We start from the raw sequence: 14653 nt of genomic DNA, 5'->3' as shown, positions 1-14653 counted from the left end.
GGTCTGTGGCCAATTACCGGTACGTACATAGTTAGGATTTAGAAGACATTTGTAGAATCTACATCAGGTCTTAATGGGATAAAATCGATAGAGTGAACAGCTAATATATAGAGAAAGGGAGAGATAGGAGAGCGCAACCTGGAGTTAAGTAAACCGTGTTAAAATAAATGGCGTGTATGGAGGCTAGTATTTGTCAATTCATTCACTATTATATGAATTATAATTTGCAGTGAATCACCACAACCCCTTTTTCTTTAAACCTCTCAATCATGTTTCAATCACTTTGCAATCATCATTAGATCATCATGGTGAAGGAGAGGCTCCCCCAGTGGGCGTGCCAGGGCCCTGAGGAGAGCCTGGTTCATGTGAACGTAGGTGGTCTGAAGAGGAGTCTCTGCTCCAGCACTCTGAAGAAGTTCCCTGACACCAGGCTGGGAAAACTGCTGGCCTGCGACTCTGAGGAGGACATACTGCAGGTTTAGACATTACTCAACATTACATTTACGACTTGACTTAAGTCCCTCAATTTAATGTTAATTTAATGTGGCGTTTTCACTCCACATTAAATATAGTCTTTGTCAGTGTCGGATGTCCAAAACTGTTACTTTTCAGGATTCACATTCAAAAACATAGAAAGTAGCAGCTCTACAAGCTCAAAATGTGCCGATTTGCGTTTCGCACCACGTTTCAAACTTGTATATCTACTCATGGATTATTCTTCTCAGTCGCCACAACTGATTTCAGTCATTTGGGTTCCATAGAAGCCAGTATGTCTTGGAAGCATGTGCTCAGCAAACTGTTTCATGAATCACACATTAGATAATCAAACATTTTCAGTCTTTTTTTATTGCCTGGCCCCGACAGCAACGATATCCAAACATTCGACTATGGCGCGCTGTGTAGACAGTACTTCGAACATTACCATTAATAAAACAAATCAATCTTTTGTTGTAGGTGTGTGATGACTATGATGTTCAGCAGAAGGAGTTTTACTTTGATAGGAATCCTGGTTTGTTCCCCTACGTGCTCCACTTCTATCAGACTGGAAAACTGCACATCATGGACGAGCTGTGTGTCTTTTCCTTTAGGTATAACAATCATCTGTCTGTCTCTGACTTTGTCTGTTAATTTGTCTGTGGTGTACTGTGTTGTCGGTGGCGTGGCATTGTTCCGAAGGCGCATTATTCCGACGTTGCGTTAGTCTGACTCGCCCCATTACTAATCCTATCCCTAACCACACGCAAAGCCATACCTTACTGTAGTGGTTCTCAGGGTCCCCACATGATTTATGGGGGGAGGGGGGTCCCCAGATGACAGTGAAGTGCCAATTTAAGGACTTTTAAGTCCTTTTCAATACAAACTAGAAAAAGTGCCCTTCTGGGCACAGGTCTCCACCAGGAGGATAGGACTGTGTGAGATGTTTGGCAAAATGTTTAAGATTAATATAAACATGTTTTTGAGGCATTTTGTTCCAAAAATGTGTTTTGCAAAAATCAACCTGTTGGTGGCGCTATAACAGGTCAATGTGAAAAGGGTGGGATATATTCCTCAGCCTAGTAAGAAAATGTGTGAAAGATTTCACGTAAATTGCATGCTGCGTTCATGATTTGAGGCTTTTGTTCAAAACGGGGCAATCTTGCAAACTGTGAAAGCTAATTATAGCCAATTAGGATGGAATATGAAATATCGGACAGATCCGACTTGAGCACATGACCATAGAGATAGTGTGTAACGATTTGTGAGATTTTTGGACAGAATCTGGAGGAGTAATATCAAAAAATGTGTTTTACAAAAGTCGGCCTCCTGGTGGCGCTATAAAAGGCAGATGCGGAAAATGCAGGTCAACGGTTTGTCCTTGGCCTCTAGGGAGTGTGCATGCAACGTTTCACGCAGATCGGTGCAGTTTTAGGTAAAATTTTGAAAAGCTGCCTCATGGTGGCGCTATAACAGGCCGTTCTGGAAAATGTGGGGCAGAGGTTCATCGTTGGCATCCAGGGAGTGTGTGTGCAAAGTTTGGCATCGACCGGGTTAACGGTGCCGGAGATTAGCTGGTAACAGACGGACGGAAGGAAGGACGGACGCACACACACACACACACACACACACACAAACACGGACGGAGTGCAAAACATACTCTCTCCCCATGCCTTCGGCCTGGTGGAGACAACTATAAGAACTAATCAAAAATTGGCCAGATTGTCATATAATATAAAACAGAGACAAATGTTGAAAATAGCTATAATCTCACAATGCCTCGCACTGCGAGCCGTTGTGAGTTTGTAGATATGTAGATTTTCACAATATTTCAAACAAAATGTAATGCCTCAATTCCTACAATTTGAAGTGCACACAAAATTAACATATCTTTGTGAGTATAGAATGGATAAAGAAATGAACACATCTTTGTGAATACACAATGGATTATTTTGTCTTCTCCACATCCAGCCAGGAGATCGAGTATTGGGGCATCAATGAGTTCTTCTTGGACACCTGCTGCAGTTACCGTTACCATGACCGCAAGCTGGAGAGCAACCGCCATCGCAGCTGGGACGACGAGAGCGAGGTCAGCAGCATCGACACCTCGGTGGACGAGATAAATGACCTGAACAGGTAAAAGAAAAAGAAAAGGAAAATGCAAACCCTGCCCGCACAAACATCTGTTATTCTCAGTTATCTATAGGTTACGAAGGTAAACCCGCTTAATTAAATAAACAAGCAAGGAAACTCGCTTCAGTTACGGATATACAGTATGACCCATTATGACATTTCCGTGACCGAGACCTTTTTGACACAATGTTCATCCCTTCCCACCACACATGATCTCAGGCATTGTCAGCCGAAACAAAATATGGCACACAAGCAGCCACTTGGTGATTAGGAGACATGACTGTTCCATAACTTGCTCATGTACTGTACGTGTACGTTAATTGACCCTTTATCAAGTCCCGCCCGTGGTTGTGCCCCTCTTCGCACCCATTGGTTGCCGTTTCGTGGTTGGACAAAAATCCTCTCTCTCCATCCACTACCATTGAAATAAGGTGTTTTTCAGTTGGTTCGTATTGATATTCTGTGCATTAAATTTTTATTTTAAACTTGGTGTCAGTAAAGGAACATCACAGGTGCAGCATGGTGACTGGGCATATCATGTTTGTTTTTAGTTTTTTCCAAAAATGACATTTTGGCAAATTCAACATAAACTAGAAAAGAATAAGCGATAAGGCAGGACCAAGCAGGAAGGCAATAAGCAATAAGAATAATATGCACAATAAGAAATAGAAACATGGAAGAGTGAACTTGTGAAAAAAAAGACCATGTAATTGTGACAGGGTCAGTTTTAATTGTGTGTGTGTGTGTGTGTGTGTGTGTGTGTGTGGGGGGGGGGGGGGGGGGGGGGGGGGGCAGCATTCTTGAAGACTCATACTCATGACTCAAGACTCATGTTGTATTGTTAACAGCAAAATCATTCAAGAAGGAAATAAGCAAATCTACTTTGAGTATCAACGCATAAGTACTCAAACAGATCCACATGTGTAACACCCGGGAATCGAACTCGGGCCTCCTGCATGAAAGTCCAACATCTTAACCACTAGACCAAAGGGATATCCCTCTAGACTGGGAGAGATGTTAGACTTTTGAGGCCATCAGGCAGAGGCTCTGAGCCACTGCTACACTCACCCCCCTTGACCTCCCACGGGGAAACCCGATCCGGGTCACGGCACCAATGTAACGAACGGCTACAGTTGGAGGCCATCGATATTGTCCTTTTCTTTTTGCTGAGGTTTGCGTGATCTGCGCAAAAGGACAGTTAACCCATTTTGGGCGGGAACCCCTTTTGGTGTTTTAAACATTGTTATAATTTAGCTATTGAAAAATAGCAGATCTACAAGCTCATAGCACGCCACCGAGTGGCGCGCTACGAGCTTGTAGGTCTGCTATTTTTGAAAAATCGTGAAAATATTTATTTCAGAAAACTGGAGGATTTTTAAAAATGTTGAGGTCAGGCCTAAATGGGTCAAATGATAAGGGACAATATCGGTGGCACCCAACTGTACATGGTCTAGTGGTTAAGTTGTTGGACTTTCACGCGGGAGGCCCGAGACCGCCAGGCCCGAGACCGCCAGGCCGGCCCGGGCAGTGTGTTCAGTTCTGTTCTTGGAACCTTCCCTCCAGGCCGGCCCGGGCAGTGTGTTCAGTTCTGTTCTTGGAACCTTCCCTCCAGGCCGGCCCGGGCAGTGTGTTCAGTTCTGTTCTTGGAACCTTCCCTCCAGGCCGGCCCGGGCAGTGTGTTCAGTTCTGTTCTTGGAACCTTCCCTCCAGGCCGGCCCGGGCAGTGTGTTCAGTTCTGTTCTTGGAACCTTCCCTCCAGGCCGGCCCGGGCAGTGTGTTCAGTTCTGTTCTTGGAACCTTCCCTCCAGGCCGGCCCGGGCAGTGTGTTCAGTTCTTTTCTTGGAACCTTCCCTCCAGGCCGGCCCGGGCAGTGTGTTCAGTTCTTTTCTTGGAACCTTCCCTGCATGCAGCTCCACTTTCGTGAAAATCTGCCCTTTGACCTGGACCTTGACTCACGTTACGTCCCCTATGGACGGGGCCGATTACAATACTCTGTCATGAAAAGCTAAAATTAACCGAAAATACAGTATATCGAAACTGACATTTAAAACCTACATCTGACTTAATGTATCTCATGTATGTTAATCGCCCGAGAGCAGGTTTTTTCAAAATAGCTTTATTTTCTTATATTATTTCTGTTCAGCTAGCGGCTTCGGATGTTATCAAATGATTTAATCTCCGTCATCAGCCCTTATCAACACCATGCAATGAAGCCATTATGGACATTTCCTACATATTGACGTTGTTGACAGCCACTGTCCGACTACTAACCCTATTACTAACCATAACTGAAGGTATTACCACAATGTATTGTGGTAATACCAGAAACCTAACCGGCTTGTACTTCAAGAAAAGTCTACAATTTATTGTGGAAATACCAGAATCCTAACCTCAGTTCTAACGCCTACGTAAGTCCCCTAACCTCATATCAGTCTGAATTTAGCAGTAATTTCACTTCCGCATTTCGTAGTCGTAGGCAGTATGTGGAAATGTCCATATTGCCTCCATTGCATGGTCCTGATAAGAACATATAGTAGGAGGTCGGGAGTGGCTTATTGTCGGTATCAGCTGGTAACACGTGGGAGTCTGTCCCCGTAACAATGTGCTAGCTAGACCCCTGGGAGATGGATTGCTGAGGTGGAGTGCCACAACTACCATCAGCTCCCAGTATACTTCCCACATGACTTGCCGCACCCAAGCCGTGCTACTCATACACTGAGTTGGCGGTGTCCGGGATCGAACCATGAACTTGTGGTCCAAAGGCGAGAGCACAAAAGAACATACTGGTGATTATCGGTTGATAACATTGGAAGCGGGTGGTTCAGCTGATGCTGCTACGCCTATCACATCTCACCTCACGCTGCTGTTAGCTCTGGTCCTATCACATCTCACCTCACGCTGCTGTTAGCTCTGGTCCTATCACATCTCACCTCACGCTGCTGTTAGCTCTGGTCCAGAGCTCTGGTCCTATCACATCTCACCTCATGCTGCTGTTAGCTCTGGTCCAGAGCTTTGGCAAGTTCTCTCTAATGCTCTGTCATAGACTGTAAAATGACCAGCTGTAGGATTGCTACATGTGAGCGAAAATAAAGAATATAATTTGCTGCACTACAAAGGCAGTTTTATGATGTTGAAAGCTTATTATCATTTTCTATTGATCAGATCTGTATAGGTGGCGCACTTGAATGAATACAAAATGTTCCGTCTGGTATTTTATTTTCTCGTCTTGATTTTATACAAAAGGCCGTCGGGATCGGGAGTCGAACCCGCGGCACACTGCCAGACTGGATTACCAGCTGGACCGCTGAGCCACGGCCCAGGCCGGGCAATGAACTTGTTATCGAATGAATGTGGGGGTACGGGAGTGAGATAGCATTACACACCACCTGCCTTCCGTTCCGTGCTTACCTGAACTATCGCTACGCTGGATTTTAGACATCGCACTTTACAGTCTATGAGAAAATATAACAGTTCCTGGCAGAGTGTTAGTTAGTGAGTACTCGCTAATGCTGTGGACCAGAAAGCAACGCTGCTATATGTGCATACAGCCAACCACAAGGCCATAGCTACAGACTGCACAGCGAAGACACAGCTGTATTTCTTGTTCTCAAACACCACCTCATCCATTCTCCTTCCAGAGACATTCTGCACTTCCAGGACATGCGCTACGGCCGCATCAGGAAGTGTCTGTGGTTGACCCTGGAGAACCCAGGCTACTCCATCCCCTCCAAGCTATTCAGCCTGCTCTCCATTGTAGTGGTTCTTACATCCATTAGTACAATGTGTATCAACAGCATACCTGAGTACCAGGTCAGTGGTCAGTATGCATGCGTGTATGCATGACTTGAGTTGCATGTATGCAACTATGCATGCATGCATGAATGCATAGGGGCTGAAGTCCCTTATGGCCACTGCTGCTCTTGTCCCTCTCAGGAATTTGATGAAGATGGAAAGTTAATTGAGGACCCCACCATGGAAGCCCTGGAGGTCTTCTGTACCTGCTGGTTCACTTTCGAGGTAGACGCAACATTATTTCCTTTAACAGTTTGCAAAAAAGTGCAATGGCACAGTTATACAATAATGCTAAAATGATAACACAGTTATCACAGAGTTATTGTGCTCCTTTGAGTACGAACGTGTAACAAAATTAGTTTAAACACATTTAGACCTGAGGCTGACAATGGAAATACGCTCTCAAGCTTGCTGTCGGGAGGAAACCACCTAACTCAATTTTTGAGGTTTTAGATTTTTTGGCATAAATCAGTGCTATTCAATACCCTAGTCTTAGCCTGACACTCAGTCTGAATCTCATTTCGTTTCACTTCATTATTCATCTGAATCGCCAGAACATATTTTCTTAATGGGCGTGGCTAGCGATTCAGGGCTGGAGCCAGGCTACCCTAGTCTGTGTGTTGGTTAAAAAATATTGAACCAATGGAGAGTATTAAAAAGCGCTTCGGACAAAACCTCTTAACTCCATTGGACCCTCAAACTGACTGCTAACTCCACCACCTCTCTCCCTCTCACGCAAGTAATTGACAATATATAAAGTCACAACACCAACTTTGATGAGGCAGTATTGCTTTGTTTTCAAAATATAAGGTTTTCTTCATTTCCTGAATAATATATATTTTTAATTTTACCTCTGCTCTTGGTTTCTTCCCAAGAGCAGAGGTATGTTCATGTATACTGTACCTAGTTTAGTCAAAAACATAATCCAATCAAACACTGTAGGCACAGACATGCTAACATCGTTATGAAGTGTGTTACTATTTATTGTCACTGTTTTTCATGCTCTCTCTCTCTCTCTCTCTCTCTCTCTCTCTCTCTCTCTCTCTCTCTCTCTCTCTCTCTCTCTCTCTGTCTCTTGGAGGTGGTGACCAGGCTGCTGTTGGCCCCTAACCGGAGGAAGTTCTTCCATCACCCTCTCAACATGATTGACATGGTGTCTGTGGTCCCCATCTACATCACCCTGCTCTTTGACCTGCTGCTGGGCTCCGAGTCCCAACTGGGAGACGTGGGACGTCTCATGCAGGTTAGACGCATTTGGTGTATTGTTGTCTCCACCAGGCCAAAGGCACGAGTATGTTTTGCACTCCGTCCGTCCGTGTGTGTGTGTGTGTGTGTGTGTGTGTGTGTGTGTGTGTGTGTGTGTGTGTGTGTGTGTGTGTGTGTGTGTGTGTGTGGGTGTGTGTGTGTGTGTCCATGTGTCCTTTTTATGACAGGTAATCTCTGGCACTGTTGGCTTGATCGCAGCGAAACTGCACACACTCCCTGGATGCCAGAGCTGAACCAGGAGGTAGATTTTTTGACAGTACACCAATTTTGTCCAAGCATCATGTAAATTGATGCAGTCTCTCTATAGCCATTCAACGAAACAGGTCTTTCAGATTTTTCTCTATCCTGATTGGCTAGGATTGGCTCCGTTTTGAACAAAATGCCTCAAATCATGAACACAGCGTGGGATTTCCGTGAGATTTTACATGCACATTCCCACTAGGCAGAGGAAGAAATGCCACTTGATCAGCCTCATGATGGTGCTATAACTGTCCGATTTATGTTTTTTAACTGCACCGTCACGATCTGTGTAAAACGTTGTGGCACAAATGCCTCTGTTGTTCACAATGATATAGCACTTCAGTATCTCTGCAGTTTAATCAAGTGGGTCACTTTCGCCCTCAAACCGTTCAACACACATACACATGCAGGCACAATGGCACACAATGGTCAGAACAAGGTTTTATCGGTTCTAAAACGTCCCTTTGAAGTCTGCGATGCGCCACTGCTGTTTTTTTAAGACCCCATCTCTAGAAAGGTTTCTCTAACATAGCCGGAGAAGCCCGTCCATCCAATAACAGAAACACACTTCTGGCGAGAGGACGAGAACAGTCCTCCAAAAGAAAAGGACCATTTGGGACAACTATTTCCGGGTTAAGCTGGAGGACCAAGTGAGCAGAGATTTGGGTATTGGAATTTGGCTACCGGCCGTAACATCACAGGTCATGAACATATCTGTCTCTCTCTCCTCCCCCTCCTTCTCTTTTCAGGTCTTCAGGTTGATGAGGGTCTTCAGAGTATTGAAGTTGGCCAGACATTCAACAGGGCTACGCTCTCTGGGAGCAACACTACGGGTGAGGAGACTACTCTGAGTGTGTGTGTGTGTGTGTGTGTGTGTGTGTGTGACTGTCATATTACAAATTGTAAATGGTGCATTTATATAGAGCCTTTATCCAGTAGGCACTTTATAAAGATTGTGCATTACATTCACCCATTCACACACCGATGTCGGAGGAAACCATGCAAGGCACCAACCTGCACATCGGGAGCAATTAGGGGTTCAGAGTCTTGTCGAAGGACACTTCGACATTAACTCTGGGGGAGCCCGGGTTCGAACTGGGAACCTTGCTCTTCCCATCCGGTCACTCTACCCCTGATCCACTGCCGCCCCCATAATAATATAACTAAAGTAGTAGAAAAAACCCCGCTAAATAGATAGATAATAATAGTAATATACGATTGATATTATCAAGGCATTTAGTAAAAATAATTTATAATTTTGTCCATATTGCCCATATCGCCTAGCCCTACATCATTCTGTTTTTCTTGATGTGTTTTCGAGCTCCCACAACTTGTATATCACATTACAGTACAAGCACAGATATTGTTTCCCCTGCAGAATCAGTTATCCTATACCTATACAGTACTATTTACTATGAGCCTTCAAAGCAGTGATATATTTACAAGAATCCCCACATAAACATAAAATGTAATGTAAGGTCAGTGAGTAGTACAAATAGATCAAATTACACTATCTGCTATTGTAATAAAGACAGAAACAACAAAAACAGCACGGTCACGTGGTTCATGTACTCGCGCGAGCCCATAGACTGCAATGCATTCCGTAAACTTCCGGTTGTCCCTATTTGAAGCCTTCAAATAGGGACAAACCAATAGAAGTCTATGTAGAAGAGCCGCCATTGGACTGGCCCCATGAAGTGAACGGAGTTTGCGTAACTGTCTATACTCTATGAATCTGGTTAAACTGACTGTGATGCTGGGGCTCATTGGAGCCCCATCAACGACTCCTAAACCACTGATTTACACATTTGTTACATCTTTAAATGGAGCTGCTTGCTTGGTGGCCAATAGTACAAGGCTGTAATCATACTGGGCAGCTCCTAGATATGTGTAAAAAAGAAAAGAAAAAAATCATTAATTCATGCTCAGTAAAATCCTTCCTGTTTATTTACAAAACCAAAAGTGTATATGCCTAAGTGCATTCACTGGTCTCTACTGATGTCTGCCATCTTTCCTCGTTGTACCATATAAAACATTTATCAAATGCTAGAGGAACTAGAGTGGCCAATTCTTTTCCCGTCCCATCTCCATTTGAAGAAAGTAATTCAAAGCATTGTGTCCTAGACAGTACAGTTACAAATCAATAGACCGTAATTGTATTACAGAAACAGCAGAATCTAGCCGTTCTGTTATTAAAAGAGTTTGAGTGGAGGAGAGGTTATTTTGTCTGGACTGCCAACGAGGCTGAGCTAAAGCACTGATTCTCAACTTTCTGTGTCCGGGCACCACCATGGTGTTCAAATGGACCGCTATAGAGCGTCGCAGTCCCGCCTCCTACCCTGGACCAGGAAATGAAACCCAGAACCCAGAAGAAAAACAACAAACAAAGTGTTGTAATCTTCTTTCTAATTATTTGTTTGGTCCAAAATATTGTTTGTGTTGTCATGAGTTGTCACGACTCGAGTTGGCTTTGTCCGCGGCGTAACCGTCTTTAAATAAATACTTTAAGAAATGTCTATGAGAATAATGCACTGGGTTTCATTTCCTGGTCCAGGGTAGGAGGCGGGACTGCGACGCTCTATACCGGTCTATAACGGAAAGCTCCACTGTTTTTGTTATCAGGAAGAGAAACTAAAAGGGAGGTGGGGAGACAAGGAGAGCAAGGAAAAAGAAAATCAAACAGCAAATAGAAGCATGGCACGGCAGGGAAAGATATCTACATAGTACATACTATAAACATACAGTAGCAATCCATTTGAACTGTATATACAGGACGTTAGACATTAGGTACCCTGGTCCAGTGCTTACAGCGAGTCTCTCTCACTGATGCCCTGCCGGACTACCATCCACTGCTCACTAGCAGCTTTTCCCACTGCGTGCGAGGGTTTACAATTCCCCGAAAATAAACAAAACAACGTAACTACTCACCGACACAAAGCCAGCTAGACCTTGGTAAAAGTTTATTCTCGAAGCTGGGAAGCGTCTCAGGTCCCCAGCTTCTCTCTAAAATGCACTATTTCAGTCATTAAATAAAATTAATCCAACCAGATCGGCTCAGGCAAAACCCGGAAATGCCGTAGTAGAAGAAATTACTGTCCGGTACATTGCTGTATTAAAATGGCACAAAGTGCATTTTAGAGAGAAGCTGGGGACCTGAGGCGCTTCCCAGCTTCAAGAATAGACTTTTACCAAGGTCTAGCAGGCTTTGTGTCGGTGAGTAGTTATGTCTTTTGTTTATTTTCGGGGAATTGTAAAGTAAACCCTCGCATGCAGTGGGAAAAGCTGCTAGTGAGCAGTGGATGGGTGTCCGGCAGGGCGTCAGTGAGACTCGCTGTAAGCACTGGACCAGGGCTAGACATTAGGCTGCTTAGGGCACAAAGGTGGTAGCACTTGGGTAGGTCCACAAAGCATCATTATACATGAGATAAAGTGCAAATAGTGTCAGGTTCAACCACATAGTCCACTAGGGCAGGGGTTCTCAACCCGTGGGTCGCGACCCCTCGGGGGGTCGCCAAATTAGTTTGGGGGGTCCCCAAATTATTTTTACGATTTTTCAAAAATAGCAGACCTACAAGCTCGTAGCGCGCCACTCGGTGGCGCGCTATGAGCTTGTAGATCTGCTATTTTTCAATAGCTAAATTATAACATAATGCTTAAAACACCAAAAGGGGTTCCCGCCCAAAATGGTTTAAGGTTATTGTAGCAGTCAATTTATATTGGGGGTCGGGAGGGGGCGGGGCGGGGGTCCCGAGACATTGCCCAAGCATTTCCGGGGGTCCCCGGCCAAAAACGTTGAGAACCCCTGCACTAGGGGTTGTAAGTTTTACAGGTAAAATTAAATCCACCTGTTAGATTCACCAGGACAAGTAAAAGTCCAAGGCAAGCCTGGTGACAAAAGTTGTGGTCAGGCCTTGTTCAACAGTCTGAGGGTAGCCGGTAGCTCTGGTCCATAGAGCTAGGTAGTCGGGTGGAAGTTGTTAAAGATGGAGTGCTACGATTTTTTTCCACCCTAAAACATGATCATCAGGTATTATTATGATTTGTTTTGTGGCTTTCGCCTTTATTTTTATATTTTTTATGGAGGGACAGACAGTAGGCTGACAGGAAATGGGGAGAGCGATGGGGGGGTGACATGCAGTAAAGGCCGTCGGGATCGGGAGTCGAACCCACGGCACACTGCCAGACTGGATTACCAGCCAAGGTGCCTGGACCGCTGAGCCACAGCCCAGACCATCAGGTATTATTATAATATAAGGAGGAAGAACTTTTTCCAAAAAGTGTACAGTATTTGTTAAAATCATGCTTTTATGTGGACACGCCCACCAGTTCATTAAGTATGCCTGGTTTGCCTGGCGGGTGGTGATGGGTAACCTGACTCCGCCAGATGGGGCAGCAGAGAGTACACTGGGTTCCCCCCTCCTGCTCCCATCTGGGAACTCTCAGGCAGACTTGATGCCCGGCCACAAAACGGCCTGGCCAATCAGCAGCAGCTATCCCACCTCTAGCTGCTGCTGATTGGCCAGGCCGTTTTGTGGCCGGGAACTGAACTGAAGCCGCACCCACAGCTGTAGTTGTATGATAAAGGGGGAGGGGTTAGGGGAGGGGTTGATAGTGTGATGTCACTATATTACTGTTTATTTCATTGGCCCGTTTGACTGTCAAGGTTTCAGCCTCCAGGAAGAAACCCTAAATACAAAGTTAATACACCATTGCACATAAAAACGACTGCAGGGTGTCTAATGAAGTACTGTCACCTCATAGACACATGAAAAACTGGAAAAATACAAAAATTGTGGCACTCCATCTTTAATAATCCTGGTGGTCTTGCCCTTGATACTACTGTATGATACGCCTCCTTTCTGACCACTTAACACGGCAGTGGTCAGACAGGTCAGCCGCATGCATTTTCAGAGCACTAAAATCTTAGTGTTTTGGCAATTATTTGGGGGTCCACTTGCAATACCCTCGTGGCCCACCTTTCCAACCCACAGGTTGAGAAGCAGTATAATCTTCCATGTGTTTTCCGTCTCCAGCACAGCTACCGGGAGGTGGGCGTTCTGCTGCTGTACCTGGCTGTCGGGGTGTCTGTGTTCTCTGGAATGGCTTACACGGCTGAATACGAGGAGGTATGCTTCAATTTGAATTATTTCATATAATACAATGAGTAAATCAAACAAAAATAAGCCGTTCGCTGTCTTCCTTACAATGAATGGGTGAAATCTCTGTCCGTGTGTCCGTGGGCCGTCCGTGCAGTTAAAGGTTACACTATGGCTACTTTTCCACCAAAATAACTTTGGTTCTAGAACTGGTTTCGTTCATAATTTTTTTTTTATGATGTTTATATCACGGCTGCATCTTCCAACCTGAATAGTGACCTGACCACTTTGGTTCCCACTTCAGCGCAAGAAAAAAACAATTATTTTGGTTGCAGTTCTGAACCAACTTTTAGGGATCTGAACCAATTAATTTGGTACAAAATTAGGTGGGAATAAAGTACAGAACCTGTTCAACGCCAGTGGAAAAGGGACACTTTCGAGGTGACCAGGGCCTCTCTGTACCCACTCAGCTATGGCCGCTTTCTGTTCTGTTCTCCCTCCCTCTCTCCCGTCAACGTTGTTCTACTTCATTGAAGCCTCCTAACTATAGGGATGCACCGATGTATCGGCCACATATCGGTCTCTGCAAATTAAACTGACATTAACCGATGGCAGCAGCCTACCAAGCTGTAGATTCTTAACATAATGTATTTCTTGTATTGAAGATGTATTTGTTTCCCTGGTATAAAAGGGGGAAATAAAAACAACAAAAACGAAATAAACATATATCGCTATCATTATCGGCTAAATAGTGATGAATTTCCATATGGGTGCATCCCTACTCCTAACCTCTTGTCCTCCCCCCTTCCCCCCTCCAGGACGTGGGTCTGGACACCATCCCGGCGTGCTGGTGGTGGGGGACGGTGAGCATGACCACAGTGGGCTACGGAGACGTGGTGCCCGTGACGGTGGCCGGCAAGCTGGCGGCCAGCGGCTGCATCCTGGGCGGCACGCTGGTGGTGGCGCTGCCCATCACCATCATCTTCAACAAGTTCTCCCTGTTCTACCGCAAGCAGAAGGCCCTGGAGGCCTCGGTGCGCAACAGCACCTGGAAGACGCTCCGCGTCAGACTGGGGGACAGAGACAGACACGGGGCACAAGGAGAGGAGGAGGAGGAGGAGGAGGAGGGGTCGGACGGAGACAGCAGGTGTTTGGACGAGGAAGACGATGTGGACTTGGAGGAGGAAGGTGGCGTGGTGAATTACAGCTACATGGAACATCCATCCTACGTGCAGCGAGCCTGATACGCTGGCTGGCGGCGGGGAGATGCTCGTTTTCCACTTCCTCCATAGCTGTGATTCTCAACCTTTTCAGCCCAGACCTTTTGAACACCCCAAAATAATCATAACAAGCACTTGGAATTGTAGGGGCTGGCTGAGGTATTACATTTAGTTTGACTCTGTCTGTTCCACAGATAAATATTGTGAAAATAGCGGATCTACATGCTCACAACTGAGCTTGAGCACTTGCCTCTTTCTTACTGTATATTATTTGGAAATTGGCCCAATTGATGTTTGACCAGTTTTTATAGATTGATGATTACTTTTGATGTAATACCGTCGGGTGTTTTCTCAGTTGGAATTTCAAACAGAATAACTCCTGACAGAATGGCGGCGTAACATAAGTCAGTGGATGGAATTTATGTCGAAGCT

General features: G+C 45.2%; 1 protein-coding gene across 1 annotated transcript; it reads left to right on the top strand.

Moving 5' to 3' along the window:
* Window positions 1-305: 305 nt before the first annotated feature.
* On the top strand, window positions 306-14245 carry LOC306929975 (delayed-rectifier potassium channel regulatory subunit KCNS2; the record flags this gene model as incomplete). The annotated part of the gene is made up of 9 exons (XM_079510710.1): window positions 306-476; window positions 955-1088; window positions 2446-2610; window positions 6246-6417; window positions 6541-6624; window positions 7481-7642; window positions 8655-8738; window positions 12939-13031; window positions 13820-14245. 9 exons carry the CDS (start codon window positions 306-308, stop codon window positions 14243-14245), a joined length of 1491 nt encoding a protein of 496 aa, XP_079366836.1.
* Between the last annotated feature and the right edge of the window lie 408 nt (window positions 14246-14653).

This window comes from Electrona antarctica (assembly GCF_951216825.1).
Source record: "Electrona antarctica genome assembly, chromosome: 9".
Lineage (NCBI taxonomy): Eukaryota > Metazoa > Chordata > Actinopteri > Myctophiformes > Myctophidae > Electrona > Electrona antarctica.
This window is presented reverse-complemented; position numbering and strand designations above follow the sequence as displayed.